Genomic DNA, 19593 nt, shown 5'->3' with positions numbered 1-19593 from the left:
GGCTGGCCGGCGGAAGACGTTCCGGGGTCGTGTCCTTCCGCTTCCGGTCGGGGCTGAGCTGAGCTGGGGGGTCGCGGCTGGTTGCCGCCGCCGCCGCCGCCATGGGGAAGTCGGATTTCCTGAGCCCCAAGGCCATCGCCAACCGCATCAAGTCCAAGGGGCTGCAGAAGCTGCGCTGGTACTGCCAGATGTGCCAGAAGCAGTGCCGGGATGAGGTGAGCCGGCCGGCGCGGCGGGGGCAGGACGGGGGATGTGGGGCAGGGGAGCTGGTCCGGGGCTGGGGTTGGGAAGGTGTAGGGCAGCGGAGGTGGTCCGGGAGCCGGGGGGGGGTGGGCTGGGGCTGGGAAGGTGCAGAGCAGCGGAGGTGGTCCGGGAGCTGGGGGGATGGTCCGGGGCTGGGAAGGTGTAGGGCAGCGGAGGTGGTCCGGGAGCTGGGGGGATGGTCCGGGGCTGGGGCTGGGAAGGTGCAGAGCAGCGGAGGTGGTCCGGGAGTTGGGGGGATAGTCCGGGGCTGGGGTTGGGAAGGTGTAGGGCAGCGGAGGTGGTCCGGGAGCTGGGGGGATGGTCCGGGGCTGGGGCTGGGAAGGTGCAGAGCAGCGGAGGTGGTCCGGGAGTTGGGGGGATAGTCCGGGGCTGGGGCTGGGAAGGTGTAGGGCAGCGGAGGTGGTCCGGGAGCTGGGGGGATGGGCTGGGGCTGGGGTTGGGAAGGTGTAGGGCAGCGGAGGTGGTCCGGGAGCCGGGGGGATGGTCCGGGGCTGGGGTTGGGAAGGTGTAGGGCAGCGGAGGTGGTCCGGGAGCCGGGGGGATGGTCCGGGGTTGGGAAGGTGCAGGGCAGTGGAGGTGGTCCGGGAGCCGGGGGGATGGTCCAGGGCTGGGGCTGGGAAGGTGCAGGGCAGCGGAGGTGGTCCGGGAGCTGGGGGGATGGTCCGGGGCTGGGGCTGGGAAGGTTCAGGGCAGCGGAGGTGGTCCGGGAGCCGGGAGGGACGGGGGAAATGGGTCGGGGCTGGGGTGGAACAGGCTGGGAGACTAGATTAGGGGGCTGGGACTCGGCCGTAAGTAGGAGAGTGGCCCCTGGCTGGGGTAGGGGGCTGTGTCGGGAGGAGGCGGGCTAGGAGACCCATTAGGGCGGAGCAGGGCAAGGGCCCCTTCCACGCCTGGGGTGGGTAGGATCTGGCTCGGCACTGTCCGCAGCAAAGCGCTAACGGGAGCTCAGTGCCATCGAGCCCGGGAAGGAGAGCATCGCCCTCAGCAACAACACAAACCTCGTAGAAACACAGCCCCTGTTGAACAGGAGTTCTCAAACTGGGGGTGGTGATCCCTCAGGGGGCCGCAAGGTGGTTACATGGGATTCGCGAGCTGTCAGCTCCGTAGGGCTGACAGCCCTGGTCCCCCATTAAATTAAATTACCCCCCCCCCCCCCCCCGTTTTTTAATTTGTAAGGGGGGCTACAGTCAGAGGCTTGCTTTGTGAAAGGGTTCACTAAATTAAAAAAAAAATGAAAACCACAGCTGTTGAAAGACTAGTAATAAAGACTTACATGTATCTGTAGCAAAGGAAGTGTCTTTTACTTAACTATTTTTTTTCTTTTGCCTAAATCAATGCTAATGCATATCAGAGGAGGCTATAGAATCATAGAATCATAGAATATCAGAGTTGGAAGGGACCTCAAGAGGTCATCTAGTCCAACCCCCTGCTCAAAGCAGGACCAATTCCCAGCTAAATCATCCCAGCCAGGGCTTTGTCAAGCCGGGCCTTAAAAACCTCCAAGGAAGGAGACTCCACCACCTCCCTAGGTAACGCATTCCAGTGTTTCACCACCCTCCTAGTGAAATAGTTTTTCCTGATATCCAACCTGGACCTCCCCCACTGCAACTTGAGACCATTGCTCCTTGTTCTGTCGTCTGCCACCACTGAGAACAGCCGAGCTCCATCCTCTTTGGAACCCCCCTTCAGGTAGTTGAAGGCTGCTATCAAATCCCCCCTCATTCTTCTCTTCTGGAGACTAAACAATCCCAGTTCCCTCAGCCTCTCCTCATAAGTCATGTGCTCCAGACCCCTAATCATTTTTGTTGCCCTCCGCTGGACTCTTTCCAATTTTTCCACATCCTTCTTGTAGTGTGGGGCCCAAAACTGGACACAGTATTCCAGATGAGGCCTCACCAATGTCGAATAAAGGGGAACGATCACGTCCCTCGATCTGCTGGCAATGCCCCTACTTATACAGCCCAAAATGCCGTTAGCCTTCTTGGCAACAAGAGCACACTGTTGACTCATATCCAGCTTCTCGTCCACTGTGACCCCTAGGTCCTTTTCTGCAGAACTGCTACCTAGCCATTCGGTCCCTAGTCTGTAGCAGTGCATGGGATTCTTCCGTCCTAAGTGCAGGACTCTGCACTTGTCCTTGTTGAACCTCATCAGGTTTTTTTCGGCCCAATCTTCTAATTTGTCTAGGTCCCTCTGTATCCGATCCCTACCCTCTAGTGTATCTACCACGCCTCCTAGTTTAGTGTCATCTGCAAACTTGCTGAGAGTGCAGTCCACACCATCCTCCAGATCATTAATAAAGATATTAAACAAAACCGGCCCCAGGACCGACCCTTGGGGCACTCCGCTTGAAACCGGCTGCCAACTAGACATGGAGCCATTGATCACTACCCGTTGAGCCCGATGATCTAGCCAGCTTTCTATCCACCTTACAGTCCATTCATCCAGCCCATACTTCTTTAACTTGGCGGCAAGAATACTGTGGGAGACCGTATCAAAAGCTTTGCTAAAGTCAAGGAATAACACATCCACTGCTTTCCCCTCATCCACAGAGCCAGTTATCTCGTCATAGAAGGCAATTAGGTTAGTCAGGCACGACTTCCCCTTCGTGAATCCATGCTGACTGTTCCTGATCACTTTCCTCTCCTCTAAATGTTTCATAATTGATTCCTTGAGGACCTGCTCCATGATTTTTCCAGGGACTGAGGTGAGGCTGACTGGCCTGTAGTTCCCCGGATCCTCCTTCTTCCCTTTTTTAAAGATGGGCACTACATTAGCCTTTTTCCAGTCATCTGGGACCTCCCCCGGTCGCCATGAGTTTTCAAAAATAATGGCTAATGGCTCTGCAATCTCACCCGCCAACTCCTTTAGCACCCTCGGATGCAGCGCATCCGGCCCCATGGACTTGTGCACGTCCAGTTTTTCTAAATAGTCCCGAACCACTTCTTTCTCCACAGAGGGTTGGTCACCTTCTCCCCATACTGTACTGCCCAGTGCAGCAGTCTGGGAGCTGACCTTGTTCGTGAAGACAGAGGCAAAAAAATCATTGAGTACATTAGCTTTTTCCACATCCTCGGTCACTAGGTTGCCTCCCTCATTCAGTAAGGGGCCCACACTTTCCTTGATTTTCTTCTTGTTGCTAACATACCTGAAGAAACCCTTCTTGTTACTCTTAACATCTCTTGCTAACTGCAACTCCAAGTGTGATTTGGCCTTCCTGATTTCACTCCTGCACGCCTGAGCAATATTTTTATACTCCTCCCTGGTCATTTGTCCAATCTTCCACTTCTTGTAAGCTTCTTTTTTGCGTTTAAGATCAGCAAGGATTTCGCTGTTTAGCCAAGCTGGTCGCCTGCCATATTTACCTCAAATACAATTCAATGAACTAACATGATCTGTTTTAAGTCAATACTGGGCATTATAATAATCCACACAAAACAAATTCATAAAATACACTGGATAAGATTTAATTCTTTTGCTTGACATTTGTTTCACATGCCTTTGAAAAACAACTGTAAGTGTATTATATTAATAAACAGAGTGAAAGGCTGAGTTGTGCTGCAGCTTTTGCAAGTATCACTGTCCTCTGATGAAATGCTTTTATTAACTTCCTCCAGTAATAATCTTGACAATTTCACAATCAGTAATATACTAGTGCACTAGATTTTCTCTCTTCTTTGGAAGAAGGTCATCAGTATCACAAATATTTGGACAAATTGGGGCATTATTAGTCCTTTCCACTTTCATTGTTGTAGCACTGATCTCTAGCAAATATATCAGAACTTGTAATGAGCTCTGTCTTCACTTGTGATACTGACATTCTGCCTGATATGTGTTCTTCCCTAAAAATACAAGTCCCATATCACTTTGTCTATTGAACGCAGACCATGTGCTTAATGCTGAACAGAACACAGAATGATATCCCCTATGGACACTCACTACCTTACGATCAAGCTCTTGGGTCCCAATGTGGCAAACGCTTATGCATGTACTCGGTAGGACTAATCAGGTGAGGAAAGTAACCACTTTGCTATTATAGCTTCAGGATTAGGACCTAAAGGCTTGATCCTAAGGTGCTGAGTGCCCATAACTTACATTGAAATCAAGGGAAAATGCAGGTGCTCAATACCCCTCAGGACCAGACCATAAAAAACACATCAGGATAATGAGCATTAGCTGACTGGGAAATAGAATAATCAAATAGCAGTGCAGCGTTATTAAAAATAAAATCTCTTATGCAAGAGGAGAGCTAAAACTAGGTAGGCATCACTGAAGAAGTGTTTTAAGGGATTTAAAAGAGAAGAGCATAGATCTTGTTACATTGGGATGGAGAGAGCATTCTGGGCATAAAGGACCATTTGGAAAAAGGAAAAAAGGGAGTGTCTGTGCGGGAGATGTGTTGGTGAAGCCAAGGGAATCTCCTTTCACTGTAACCGTATTGGGCTTATGACAAACATTTCACACTCCGGAAGCAGGAGTCATACAGTTGCTGCCTAAGCTCTGTTCTCCCACCTTAGCGGCACTATGCAATGATGGTATTACCAGGAGTAAGTCAGTTTTATTTTTTAAAACTCTAACTTAAGTTTTGTTGGTGTTTAAAATGTCAGTTTACTGACTTCTGTAAGTCAAGATAATGTTTCTTTTATTTTCCAGAATGGCTTCAAATGTCATTGTATGTCTGAATCCCACCAGAGACAGCTGCTACTTGCTTCTGAAGATCCTCAGCAATTCATGGATTATTTTTCAGAGTTAGTTTCTCAAACTTCCCCACGTAGGCTTTGCTCCTGCCATTGAATCTAGGTGGTTGCATCCTGGTGCCCTCTTGGAGTCCCATTGAAAAAGCTGAATTTTGATGAATTTTAAAAGTTTACTGTAGTGTTATTTGGTAGATACTTTTCAAACAGCAGTATGAAAAGTTAAGGGGTAAAAGTTTCAAAAGCATGTAAGTGATTTAGGACCGTAAGTCTCATTGCAACTCAATGGGGCTTAATCGTTTTTGAAAAATTTACCCTGTTTCTAAATACCTTTTTTTAAACTTATTAGCCAGTCAGAATGCAGCACTTTGTTATTGTTAGTAACCCTCTGAAGTTATGTGTAGGACCCTACCAAATTCACCGCTGTGAAAAATGCAACACGGACCGTGAAATCTGGTCTTTTTTTGTAGTTTTACCCTATACTATACAGATTTCATGGGGGATACCAGTGTTTCTCAAACTAGGGGTCCTGACAAAAAGGGGGCTGCAGGGGGGGTCGGAAGGTTATTGTATTGGGGGGAGGGGTTGTAGTATTGCCCCCCTTACTTCTGCGCTACCTTCAGAGCTGGGTGGCTAGAGAGTGGCGGCTGCTGGCTGAGGGCCCAGCTCTGAAGGGAGCAGCGTAGAAGTAAGGGGGGCAATACTGTGACTCCCCCCAGCCTCCTTTTGGGTCAGACCCCTACAGTTGCAACACTGTGAAATTATGATTTCAGATATTTAAATCTGAAAATTTATGATTTTAAAAATCCTATGATTGTGAAATTGACCAAAATGGACCGTGACTTTGATAGGGCCATCGTTGTATAGTAAGGAAATGTCAACTGGTAGAAGTTACTATTATTATTAATTTGTATTATCGCAGTGCCTGGGCGCCATAGTCATGGACCAGGACCCAATTGTGCTAGATGCTGTGGAAACACAGAACAAAAAGACAGTCCCTGTCCCAAAGAGTTTACAATCTACGATAAGAGACAACAGGTGGCTACAGATAGACAGGGAAGTACAAGGAAACCAGGGGACAGTATTTGTCAACTTGATAGGCAGTGGTTTCAGCACGTGAGCTGTGTAATTGACAAGGTTGTTTTAGACATCATAGCAAAGGAGAGTTTTGAGGAGTGATCTGGAAGTGGATAATAAGGTAGCTTTCCTGATGTTTATGGGGCGTGCCTCCCACTTGGGAGGGACAGCATGGGAGAAAGCACAAAAGTACTTTTTGAAAACTTCAGTGTGTGATGGAGGTTGGCATCATAGTTTGATTGGAGCTGAGTCTCATCAGGGAATCCGAGATCATGGGGACTGACTGTGGAGGGCCTAGAAAGTGACAACAAGTAGCGTATGTTTGATGCAGTAGAGAAGGGGATATAGTGGAGGGATGCAAACAGAGGTGTGACATGGACAAAGGGATGGGTTAGGAAAATTATCTTAGCAACAGCATTCTGAATGGTTACGAATTGGGGAAGAGTGCCTTTGTCAAGACCAGTGAAAAGGATGTAGCAGTAATGAGATGTGAGATTTTGAATGAGTGTTTTAGTTATGTGGGTGGATAGGAAAAGCCATATCTTAGACATGTTATGTAGAAAGAATCAGCCACATAAGGACGTAACCTGGATGTGAGTACCCAGAGTGAGCTCCAAATCCAGGATGACACTCAGGTTATGGGCCTGAGTGACTGGCAGGATGGTGGTGGTGTCCACAGTGATCAAGAAAGGAGGTAGCAGGGAAGGCTTGCGGAGAGGAAGATTAAGAGCTCTATTTTAGCCAAGTTGAGCTCGAGCTGTCAGCTAGGCAGCCAAAGGAATTGTCAGAGAGAGATTTTAGTTGAGACCCAAGGAGGCAGGTCTGGAGCAGAGAGTAGATTTGTGAGTTGTCGGCATAAAAATGGGAGCTGAATTTGTGTTACTGATGAGATTGCCCAGAGATAAGATAGAGAAGGGGACCAGCGACAGAGCACTGGGGAACCCCCACAGAAAGTCGGAGGGAGGATGAGGATCCTCTGAAGGTTGCACTGAAGGATCAATAAGTGAGGTTGGAGGAGAACCCTGCAAGGACAGAGTCACAGAAACCAAGGAAGGACAAGATTTCAAAAAGAAGAGCGTAGTTGATGGTGTCAAAGGCAGCTGACAGGTCAAGGAGGATAAAGGGATATGTCTACACTGCACACGCCTTATGGTGGCATATAAAGTATATACACTGCTCTCCCCCCACCCCCAGCACAGATAGAAATAGCATTGTCGATGGTGAGGAACTGATTAGGTGAGTGGAGTAAAGTCACGCCTGAACCCTTTGGGTATGTACCCTGCATGGCTCTCTACACACCCAAGTAGCACCTCTCCTGTTTTCACTGCTGTTTTTAATAGTATAGTGTCCTGCTGCTTGAGTCTTTCCCTGCCACGGGGAAAGGCTGCAGCAGTGGGGTAAGGCACTGGCTGGGGGAGGCGGCTGGGAAAGGCTCTGGCAGCTCCCCACTGCCAGAGCCTTTCTTCATTGCAGGGAGCCGCGGGAGCTTTCCACTGACGCATGTAGCGACACACCACAGTGCGCTGCATCGCGTAGCTCCGTATACGTTGCACGCCACCACCCATGGTGTGCAGAGTAGACATAGCCAAAGTGTATGTGAGTACACTGGCATGTTGGCACAATTGTATAAATGCAGGCAAACAAGCGGTGCATCTAGACTTATGTAGGTGTATATAGTGATACACATATGATACCGTATTTTAAAATGTTCCAGTGAAAGAGGAAATGGATTATCTGAATCTGGTGATATTCTTTTGAACTGAATACACCTCTTTATTTTGTAAATATTTTTCCATTGTCATTTATAAATGGAAATGCTTCGTAACGGTAAAAGCATTATTTAAATAGTCTCCTTTTTATTCCATCAGGGAATTCCGAAATGATTTCTTAGAACTGCTCAGGAGACGATTTGGTAAATATTTTCATTATTTTTTTAATGACCTTTTATAGTTCAATAACAAAAATTCACATCGGTTTCTCCTCAGTGATGGACTTGTATTTAACAGTAAGATATTTTCGTTTTAGGAACTAAGAGAGTCCACAATAATATTGTATACAATGAATATATCAGCCATCGAGAGCACATCCACATGAATGCCACGCAATGGGAAACCCTAACTGACTTTACTAAATGGTTAGGGAGAGAAGGTAATTTTATTTCCTATAAGAAATGATTATTGAATGACTGCATTGCCAGTAGTTGATAAAACCTGCTGATTAGTGCAAAATACTGAAAATCCATAAAAAGTATGCATATACATTTATTGTACTCACATCAGTGCCACATAAATAGAGATACACACGTAATAAATTTCAAACCTTATGCTAACTTCTGAGCCTTTTCCTGCTTCATCTGCACTCTGCCCACTAATCCACGTCCACTGGAACTACTACTAAACTCAGCTCAACTTTCAACAGCTGCCATTTAAAACAACAACAAACTATTAAAGAAATATTCCCTCCAGATATAGAATTGCTCCACAAATTAAGATGGCTTGAGGCCCTGGGTAGTCGATATTAATTCCTGAACTCGCGAAAGGTTTAAGGCTTGAGATCTACAATAATAGATTTTCTGGTAAATGTGCATATAGAGGACATATGGCCTGGTGTGAAGGTTTTAATGGCACTCATTGTAATGACCTGCATGAGTAACGTGGCCAAAGCAAACTCATTCTAATAAAATTGTGAGTAATTAGAACTCATTCTAGTAGAACGTGTGCTATAGCACACCGTTCTGTATGTGTAGTGTTCTATATATGTATTTGAGTTTTGCCCTTGTTAAAATATGGGAATGGAAATGCTTTTTTCATTAAACAAAGGAAGCTTATGGACTTATGTCACTGTTAGCTACACTGGCCTATCTCAAAATAAATCTGATTAGCTGAAGGAAAAGCTTATGCTTTAAGATAGTTTAAAAGCAGCTATTCCAGAATAGTACATGGAGAAATGGTGTGCTACTGTTAATCAATACATAGATACACTAAATACAGTCTGTGATACATGTCTTGGCATTTCCTTATTCCATAAACATTATTTCTTAAATGCAAGCATTTTTCTTTAGTTTGGTTTTGATGGTAACTGTCGAAACATGATCTGTGTTTGTTTTTTAAGGCTTCTGCAAAGTGGATGAGACTCCTAAAGGCTGGTATATCCAGTATATTGATCGGGACCCAGAAACTATCCGTAGACAACAGGAACAAGAGAAGAAGAAGAAACAGGACCTTGATGATGAAGAAAAAACTGCCAAATTCATTGAAGAGCAAGTTAGGAGAGGCTTGGAGGGGAAAGAACAGGTGAGAAGATATTATATATACCCCAATCTTCAAGCGCAAAAGTGCTCTTATTAAGTAAATGTTTAATGTAATCCTCATAGGACTGCTCTGTCAAATCTTCCAATGGAATCTCATCTGCAGTTACTGAGGGTACATCTACACTACAGGGGGGAGTCGATTTAAGATACGCAAATTCAGCTACGTGAATAGCGTAGCTGAATTCGACGTGTCGCAGCCGACTTACCCCGCTGTGAGGACGGCGGCAAAATCGACTTCTGCGGCTTTCTGTCGACAGCGCTTACTCCCACCTCCGCTGGTGGAGTAAGAGCGCCGATTCGGGGATCGATTGTCGCGTCCCAATGGGACGCAATAAATCGATCCCCAAGAGGTCGATTTCTACCCGCCGATTCAGGCAGGTAGTGTAGACCTAGCCTTAGCTAGGATACAGATGATCAGTCTTCACGCTCCAGGTTACAGTTCAATCACCAGCTGGGGTTAGGGAGGAATTTTCCCCAGGTAACTAATGCTGGATTGGTAACATGCATCATGGGTTGCTTTGCTTTTTTTTTTTTTTTTGATCACCTCTGAACCATGAGATGTAGGCCGGGATCTCAACCTTTTTCTTGCTGACACCCCCCATCAGCATGCTATAAAAAGGTCAGGGCCCAGTGGGGGAAGAGGGGGGAGCCCTGGTGGGATGTCGGTGGGGGGGGAACCCTTGAGCATAGGCATAGTTTTATCTCTATTTGGGGGGGCAAGGGCTGACGGGGCTCGAGCCAGCTCAGCACAGCAGGGTCCAGGGAGAGCGCGCCACCTCCACCCCCAACTCACTCAGGAGGCCATCCAGCCTGTCTGGGCTGTGTGGGGATGCAACCAAAAAATATAACTCAAAGCGGGGACTCAGTTCAAAAAGTTTGAAAACCCCTAAGGGTGCAGGCAGGGGGTAATGAGGGGCGGAGGTGGCTCCCAGCTTCGTGGGTGTGTGCTGGGGCGCCTGGCTTCAGCCCCCTACTGCTGGCTTGGTGGGGGGGTGGGAGTTTGCCGGCTTCAGCCCCATGTCGCTCCCAGCTTCAGGGACTTGGGGATGCAGGGCGCAGGCTTCAGCCCCATGTCATTCTTAGCTTCAGGAGCTTGGGGTGGGGCTGCCGTGCTGCTCCTGGCGGAGGTGGGGGGGCACCAGCTTCAGTCCTGCGCCACTCCCGGCAGGGAGGGGGAGGGGGGCTCTGGCTTCAGCTCTGCGCCACTTGGGGTGGGGGGAGGGTGCCGGCTTCAGCCCCGCGCTGCTCCCAGCTGGGGGATGGGGAGGGCCACCAGCTTTAGTCCCGTGCTGCTCCCGGCTTCAGCGCTGCGGCTCGGGGCATCGAGTTTCTGCCATGGGGCTCCACAGCCCCCCTGAAAGGGCTCATGGACCCGCAAGGGCCAGGGACCCCTGGTTGAGAACCGCTGGTATAGGCCATTGCCAGAAGCATGATACCATACTAGCTGGAGCATTGGTCTTTTCTGATGTGGCAGTCCTACCAGATATTTCTAACTTGTTTTTAATTGTAATGTTCACTAAATTTTGTCTGCTAAATTCAACTGTCTTTATTAAATGTCCTTGAATAGCCTCGTTTGTTAATGGAGCTGGTGAGCTCCTGGATTTCTTGTTCTTTTGTAACTAGGTGATGACATTAATCACATGGTTAAAGTGTTTAAATGCTTTGCAGAACTGGGGCCTGGTGTTCTAGACAGTTGGAAAACTGTGGTTCCAAGTTGCTTTCAGATGGTCTATATGGTAAAACCTATTGAAATTTTACCAAATGGGCATACTATGCCAACCTGGCCTGTCAGTTAAGGAAAGTTGATTTATGCCATGCTCCGCCTTTTCCTTTGTTTAGTCCTACCACTAATCTGCTCATGTTGATATTCTGTTAAATGTATGTATTAGATCAGGGGTAGGCAACCTATGGCACGCATGCCAAAGGCAGCACGCGAGCTGATTTTCAGTGGCACTTAGCTGCCCGGGTCCTGGCCACCGGGCCGGGACGCTCTGCATTTTAATTTAATTTTGAATGAAGCATCTTAAACATTTTAAAAACCTTATTTACTTTACATACAACAATAGTTTAGTTATATAATATAGACTTATAGAGAGACACCTTCTAAAAACATTAAAATGTACTACTGGCACACAGAACCTTAAATTAGAGTGAATAAATGAAGACTTGGCATACCCCTTCTGAAAGGTTACCGACCCCTGTGTTAGATTATAACTCCTCAGGACAGAAACCTTGTATTACTTTGTACCTGGAAAGTGCTATGCATACTTATGGCACTAGATAAGTAATAATTAATCTTTCTCTAGATAAATAACTAGTGTTTCTGTTGCACAGCTTCTCTCCAAACTCATTATTCATGGGCTCATGCCTCCCACCCGGGCAATCTGGAGGTGGTCCAGGGCTATTGCTGAAAACTCCAGGGCTAAGCCCCACCCCTCAACTAAAGCCACCAGATTTTCTGCCTCCGTCCCGGTGGTGGAACAAGTTGGTGGTTCAGTTTCTCCGGACCCTATTTTTACTTTTTTGTGTACAGTTGTGGTTTATAATCCTCCTCCTCCTTCCCTAGATTGGATAAATAGCAGTGTGGTGGTTTTAACCAGTTGGATCTGCCACTGCAACACCTCCCTGCCAGAATCCTCTGCCCCCACTCAGGAATGGCAGAGGTGTCCTGCAAACATCTGGTGTAAATCTAAGTGATGTTCCCTACATGAGGTAGCACTTACAAGAGGCTGTACAGAAGAAGAATTATGCCCTGCCTGTTACTGTGTCTTGCAACAACCGGGATAAAATTCCACCAACCGAGGGGTGGAAGCAGCCCAGAGGCAGACCTTTTACTACGTGGTTCGTCAAGTCTGTTCCGATGTTGGACTCTCGGGCTGTCAAGTTCTTGCGGCTGCACAGGAACGGACCAAATGGCGAACAATCACTACGGGCGACTGTTCGGCTAAGCGTTGAAGAAGATGTTGCCATCTAGCCAATCCTTGCGCTCCTAGGGCCCGGGGCGCAAAGTTAGACTGGCATATCAGGTCACCTCCCCTCCCCTGAGGAGTTATGACTCCTGCACGGAATATCATGATCAGGAGCTTCTGAAGAAAGAATAAGGAAGAGGAGGGAGCTAGTGGCCAGCTCAGGGTGTAAGTCTCACAACAGACCTGGACTGGGGGTGAGGAAACCGTGGAAGGATCCAGAGTTCCACCCCCCCCCCCCCCCCCCAGATAGTGAAGTGGGTCCTCAGCTCCCTGGGGAAAGAAGCAGGGCTCCTACATAGCTCCCCTTCCTCCCACTCTGAATCAGGGGATTATGTTACTCATGGGTAAGTCCTGCAAATTCCAGACTCCAGAAAGGCAAAAGCAAGTGTGCAATTAACAAAGCAGCAATTAATATTCCTAATAAACAAGTGGGGTGAAAATGAGGGGTTGAAGCACTCCTCCTTTGCCTTCTCCTGCTGAGGGAGTGTTTGCTGGGCTCTTCTCCTCACTGCTTACAGTGCTCTGTATCCTGATCACTGTCCCTTCCCCACCCTACAGCAAGTCTGGGCATGCAGAGACGCCTGTGCCTCTTGTGCAGTCCTGCTTTAGGCTCAGCCTATTGGTAATCGGGCCTGGCTGGCTTTCAGCCTAAGGACCCTTCCTCTGCTGGAGAAGGAGCTTAGGTTTTAGGCAGCAGTGGAATGGGAATTGTGCCTTGTGATCCTAACCTCTTGCCCTGTCAGGGAAAGGGCTCTGACTCTGAAAGGCAGGAAAGAGTCTCTCTCTCTCCGTCCCTCCCTTGTGCCACAGGCTGATTCCACATTAAAGCCTTGGGAGCACTTCAGGTGGTTTGTGACCAGAACAGATGCACCTGAGGATTCCACTCCCTGTGAAACTTACAGGGAGGTAAGTGAAAAATCCCTTCTCACGTTCAAAATGATCCTGATTTACTAAGTAAAGCCCTGAGCTATACTAGGTTGTTTCTACAGCACTTGGGTGCTAGCCAGCCTTGGGGAGCGAGCAGGCAGCCTTTCAGGCTCCCAGGGACTTCTAGCAAGCTGCTTCCACAATTGAGATATTATACCAGTTCTCCTGTTCGGTTGTATGGTCCCCATGCCGGGATGAATAGTGTACTATCTCCCCTCTGTAAACAGCCAAGGTAGAGAGTACCACGTGTGCGTTTAAAATAAAATCTAACCAAAAAACCCCCCAAACCCCTACAGGACTCTTCCAGGACATGATGTTAGTCAGTGGCTTGCAAGAAACTCATTAATGTTAATAAAATATCTTCCCCTTCAAGCATTATTAGACGCATGTCTTCTTGTTGATGCCTCCTTTGAGGGCATTATAAGATCCAAATGAGGACATCTGATTAAACCAAATGTTAAACTAAAATATTTATAGAAAACAGACATTTTATAAGTTTTGGGAGCCTAAGGCTGGTGCAGCAGTAGCTCCACCAGTGAAAGACATAGTCACATCTTCAGAAGGGGACTTCTTTCCAAAAGACCTCATAGACAATAGGCATGATGACTCACTGAGCAGCAATTTCAAAGTCTCAGCAATAACCTTTCAGACAAAGATTTTTCATGTATTTAGTATGGAAAGCCTACTCTGGCAAACAAGTGGCTCAGTGTCTAGAGGTGTGATTCTCAACTTGGAATGGGACTTCTCAAGTTCTGTCCTAGTCAGCTTCTTGATGTGATTAGTGACAAGCCAACTTGGTGGCTACAAGGAAAGCCATGTTACACCCTTGAACAGCCATCTCCCATCTTAAACAGATACCTTGTGTATGCAAACTTGCAGATGAGGAGCTGTTGGGGGAAGCATTGGAGAGATTACTAGCTGAGACTGCAGAGGCATCAGCTCTTACTGTAGAAGCCAACGCAGCTATCCATTGGTTGCTTCCAACACCAAGAGTATCCCAGAAGGGGCTGTTACCCTGGCAGAGGGAAAATCTGGAGTAGAAGCTTCCAGAGAAACCTAGATGATTTTTTCCTCCGAACAAACAAAATTATCAGCCTGACAACGAAAAAGAATATCTATGTACAGAAGCTGCCAGTTGTTGTGCAAGACTCTTCCTGCTGATCCATCCTCTGCACCCAGAATCTTAGGTGGCAGGTGGTAGTCGCAGCAAGGCACAGGTCGCCCGTTACACACCTTTACCTGTGCGTAGCCAATCGGTACCTGGTCCAGAGAAACAGACTTATGCATAAATGAACAGCTGGTGGAAAAGGTTCAGAGTCGTCCATTCTTCAATATCAAGAGGAACTTTTGATCCCAGAGAACAAAACCGACATGGCTCTAGCTGTAATTTTACCATTATGGTAAAGGTTCGTTAAGATAAAAAATTTAATTGCAGCAGTCATTTCCCAAGACCATCAGTAGCCAATTACTTCCAATGGCTAGGATTGCTGGGGCCATACGTCTTCATCCCCTGAATGGGTTTCTCAAAATGAAATTCCTTCTGAGACATAGAATCATGTACTGGATGCAATTCATAATTGGGTGTCCCTTTGTGGGCAGGTACGGTCAACCAAGGTCCTAAAAGCCAACCCATCTTTCACTCTATACCCGTGCATACTCACTGTGGAAGCAAGCATACTTGGAAGACAAGTCTCCAATATCTCATATTACACATCCTTTCAGTTTATTATGTCACCTCTATCAAGGTGTGTCTTAAAAATAAATAAAAGCACAACATGGACACGTGAGATCGGACTAGTTGTCCATTGAGTGCAGTATCCTGTCGATGGCGGTGATGGTAGAAGATGCAAGAAACCATGTTGTGAGCAATTATGGTACTCTCAGAGGAAGTCTGCTACTTCCTGATAGTGGCTGGTTTATCATTGAGGCATGAGTGTTTATATCCCTTCTGAAACCAGGGAGTAACCAGAGGTAAAAGCTTTTCCATAGTAATGGAAATAATGTCCTGGATAGAGAAGAATCTACTGGTTTTCAAGACAGCTCACAGAAAAGAGGAAAAGGGAGAATCGAAATCCTTTTCCTAGGCCTTTACCAGCCCACAAGGCACTTTGGAATTGCTAGATAGCGAAGGACCCTGATACCTACAAAAGCACCAGGCCTCTTGGAGCAGGGTCTCAATCATACACACCAGCAATACCTACAGTTAACAGCTGGGGCATCGGAAGAGAAGCATAGTTCAGCATGGATTGTCTGTCTGTTAATTTCTAATACAGTGTGGTATCCAGACAGAACTGAACCAGGATATTTCATTCATTCTAGTAATCCTAAACTTCTAGTGATCTCAGCTACGCTAGAGTTTCTTCAGAAGGTTCAGTTGGAGTCCTACAACCAACCAGACACAGCAGCATTTTGTAGTCTACCACACTGGATCCTCCATTTGAATATCAGGTGTCATGTTCAATCACACTGGCAAATTAGGTAGGTGGGTGGCTGGCCCTTCTAGTCTCCATTCCCTCCAAAAGGCAAGTTTTGGAACTAGTTCCTATGTCCATACAAGAAACATTCTACCTTTAATGAGGAAAATGTTATTCTTATAGCTCCAGCAACCTTTCTGTTCCTCTTTCCACAATTCCTGGAAAATAGTTCTCCCTTCATTTAGCTCTAACCCTTGGAAGATTGTGGCCTAAATGGTCATTACTAGAGCTCTAAAGATCTATCTCCAACATATGCAATTGTACCCTGTTCATCTTTTTCTATCCAAAATGCCAATCCTTTAGGCCCTCAGGTTGCTGCAGGCAAGACTTAAAAATCCCGCACCAGTTAGCCTGCTGGGCTTCTGGGAAACTATTCACAGAAGTCCCTAGAGGCATTGTGGGGTGGGGGGGATGGGGGGAATATATGAGTCTCATCTGAGGAAGACTTGTACAATAAGTTTTCATTCCTCTGCATTCCATTCCTTCCTTTTGATAGGAGGGTGTCTGTGATGGGGCCAAGTATCAGAGGGGTAGCCGTGTTAGTCTGAATCTGTAAAAAGCAACAGAGGGTCCTGTGGCACCTTTGAGACTAACAGAAGTACTGGGAGCATAAGCTTTCGTGGGTAAGAACCTCACTTCTTCAGATGCTGAAGAAGTGAGGTTCTTACCCACGAAAGCTTATGCTCCCAGTACTTCTGTTAGTCTCAAAGGTGCCACAGGACCCTGTGATGGGGCATCTACCCCACACTGGCAGAACAGGAGTTAAAAGCAGCCCTAGGGAGGCTGCACAGGAGGCAGCCAATCACAGAAGGGCTTATAAGAGCAGCCAATCAGAGCTGGGCTGGCCTATATAAGAAGGGCTGCAGAACCGAGCAGGGTCAGTCACTCCCTTGAGCTTGAGAAGGGAGAAGGACTGGCTGCTTTGCAGGCGGAGGGCAGGAAGCACCCTGGACCACGCAGTGCTGCAGGCAGAGACCCAGAGAGCTAAAGGCAGCTCCTGGCAGGCTGCAGAGATCTGCAGACCGAGGCTCTGATGCAAGGGCAGAGGGTGCTGGAGCTACTGAAGGAAGTGGATAGGCAGTGGACTGCAGTTTCACTGAAGGAAGTGGTTAGACAGTGGACTGCAGGTCCCCCCCGAAAGGAGGGGAACATGGAGTGTGTCACAGCCGAAGGGCAGTGTCACTGAAGAGGATGCTGCAGTCCTGGCAGTGACATGGGACCAGGAACAGAGGTGACAGTGGGCAAGACACCACCAGAAGAGGTTACAGTGCTAATTCCCTGGACAACTAGCAGGCGTCGCAGCGGTGAGGCATGCCCCGTCACAGGGTCCTATCAAGGTCCCTCACCAAAGGCTCCTAAGCAAAGTAAGCAGTCGTGGGATAAGAGGGAAGGTCCTCTCATGGGTCGGTAACTGGTTAAAAGACCAGGAAACAAAGGGTAGGAATAAATCGTCAGTTTTCAGAATGGAGAGCGGTAATTAGTGATGTCCCCCAGGGGTCTGTACTATTAAACATATTCATAAATGATCTGGAAAAAGGGAGAAACAGTGAGGTGGCAAAATTTGTAGATGATACAAAACTACTCAAGATAGTTAAGTCCCAAGCAAACTGCGAAGAGCTACAAAAGGGGATGTCTCAAAACTGGGTGACTGGGCAACAAAATGGCAGATGAAATTCGGTGTTGATAAATGCAAAATAATCCACATTGGAAAACATCCCACCTATACATATAAAATGAGGGGGTCTAAATTAGCTGTTACCACTCAAGACAGAGATCTTGAAGTCAGTGTGGATCGTTTTCTGAAAACATCCACTCAATATGCAGCGGCAGTCAAAAAAGAGAACAGAATGTTGAGAATTGTTAAGAAAGGGATAGATAATAAGACAGAAAATGTCATATTGCCTTTGTATATATCCATCGTACGCCTACATCTTGAATACTGCGTGCAAGATGTGGTCGCCCCATCTCAAAAAAGATGTATTGGAATTGGAAAAGGTTCAGAAAAGGGCAACACAAATGATTAGGGGTATAGAATGGCTTCCGTATGAGGAGAGATTAATAAGACTGGGACTTTTCAGCTTGGAAAAGAGATGACTAAGGGGTGATATGATTGAGGTCTATAAAATCATGACTGTTGTGGAGAAATTAATAAGGACGTGTTTGTTATTTACTCCTCATAACACAAAACTAGGGGTCACCAAATGAAATCAATAGGCAGCAGTTTTAAAATAAACAAAAGGAAGTATTTCTTCACACAACGCACAGTCAACCTGTGGAACTCTTTGCCAGAGGATGTTGTGAAGGCCAAGACTATACCAGGGTTCAAAAAAGAATTAGATAAATTCATGGAGGATAGGTCCATCAATGACTATTAGCCAGGATGGGCAGGGATGGTGTCCCTAGCCTCTGTTTGCCAGAAGCTGGGAATAGGCGACAGGGAATGGATCACTTGATGATTACCTGTTCATTCCCTCGGGGGCACCTTGCCATTGTCGGAAGACAGGATACGGAGATAGATGGACCTTTGGTCTGACCCAGTATGGCTGTTCTTATGTTCTTTTGTCACTGGGTCGGTTCCCAGGTAACTCCTTAGTTTATAAATATCTTGCTTTCTATTGGGGATTTTCTATTGCTGCCTATTATTGTACTGTAATAATTGAACTTCTGATGGCTTGAGTTGAAGGACAGAGCTCGCGGACACATTCCAGTTTTGGTAAGGGCGGGGGGAGGGGAAGACGTGACTGAAGATGTTGAGCGCCATTGCTGAACTCAAAGCATACTTATCAATGGTTCGCTGTGAAACTGGGGGTGCGTATCTAGTGGGGTCCCACAGGGATCAGTCCTGGGTCTGGTACTATTCAATATTTTCATTAATGACTTGGATAATGGAGTGTAGAGTATGCTCATAAAATTTACAGTTGACACCAAGCTGGGAGGGGTTGAAGCACTTTGGAGGGCAGGATTAGAATTCAAAATGACCATGGCAAATTAGAGAATTGGTCTGAAATCACCTGGATCGATTGGTCTTCAGCTGTTGTTAAGACTGCACCGATCACAATACGTCCACCATTCTTCTCACATTCTTGCCTGCCTTCTCCACGTTCGTCTGAAACGTGGTCTGAAATCAGCAAGATGAAATTCAATAAAGACAAATGCCAAGTACTACACTTAGGAAGGAAAAATCAAATGTATAACTACAAAATGGGGAATAATTGGCTAAATGGTAGTACTGCAGAAAAGGATCTGGCAATAATAGGGGATCACAAATGGAATATGAGTCAACAATGTGATGCACTTGCGAAAAAGGTAAATATAATTCTGGGGTGTATTAACAGTAATGTTATATGGAAGACACTGGAAGCAATCATTCCCCTTGATTTGGCACTGGGGCGTTCTCAGTTGGAACATTATGTCCAGTTTTGGGTGATTTAGAAGATTTAGATTAGATATTAGGGAAACCTTTCTAATTTCAAGAATAGTTAAGTACTGGACTAGATTACCAAGGGAGGTTGTGGAAACCCCACCATGGGAGGTTTTAGAGAACATGGTCAGGGATGGTCTCGGTTTCCATGTTCTTGCCTCAGCACAGGGGGATGGACTAGATGACTTCTTGAGGTCCTTTCTGTCCCTCTGGTGCTAGGATTCTATGAACCTGCAGTGCCTCAAAATAGGGAAGTCTCTCTCATTTGGAAAGGCTGTCTCGCTATATAGCTGTGTTGGCTATTTCAGGAAGAAATAGGGCTATTAATAAAAGGCAACTTTCCTTTCCTATTGGAGCCAGTCTGTTTCAGATTATATCTATATAGAGAATGTTAATTGGAGAATTCTGCAAAAGGGTCTATAACAAGATGTCTTATAGTCCTGATCCTCCTAACTGA

General features: G+C 46.8%; 1 protein-coding gene across 3 annotated transcripts in view; it reads left to right on the top strand.

Moving 5' to 3' along the window:
* The first annotated feature begins 52 nt into the window (after positions 1-52).
* Positions 53-19593, top strand: part of KIN (Kin17 DNA and RNA binding protein) — a 33496-nt gene continuing 13955 nt past the window's right edge. For 2 of the 3 annotated variants that reach the window (XM_054016219.1, XM_054016211.1), the window contains exons 1-5: positions 53-215; positions 4918-5012; positions 7904-7947; positions 8061-8183; positions 9147-9328. In XM_054016219.1, the coding sequence (XP_053872194.1) occupies positions 102-215; positions 4918-5012; positions 7904-7947; positions 8061-8183; positions 9147-9328 (558 nt within the window). In that variant the 5' untranslated portion in view covers positions 53-101. The other variant, XM_054016225.1, reaches the window with a different exon arrangement.

The sequence above is a fragment of the Malaclemys terrapin genome, chromosome 1 (assembly GCF_027887155.1).
Source record: "Malaclemys terrapin pileata isolate rMalTer1 chromosome 1, rMalTer1.hap1, whole genome shotgun sequence".
Taxonomy (NCBI): Eukaryota; Metazoa; Chordata; order Testudines; family Emydidae; genus Malaclemys; species Malaclemys terrapin.
Note: the sequence above shows the minus strand (reverse complement) of the source record. Positions and strands in the feature narration are given on the sequence as shown.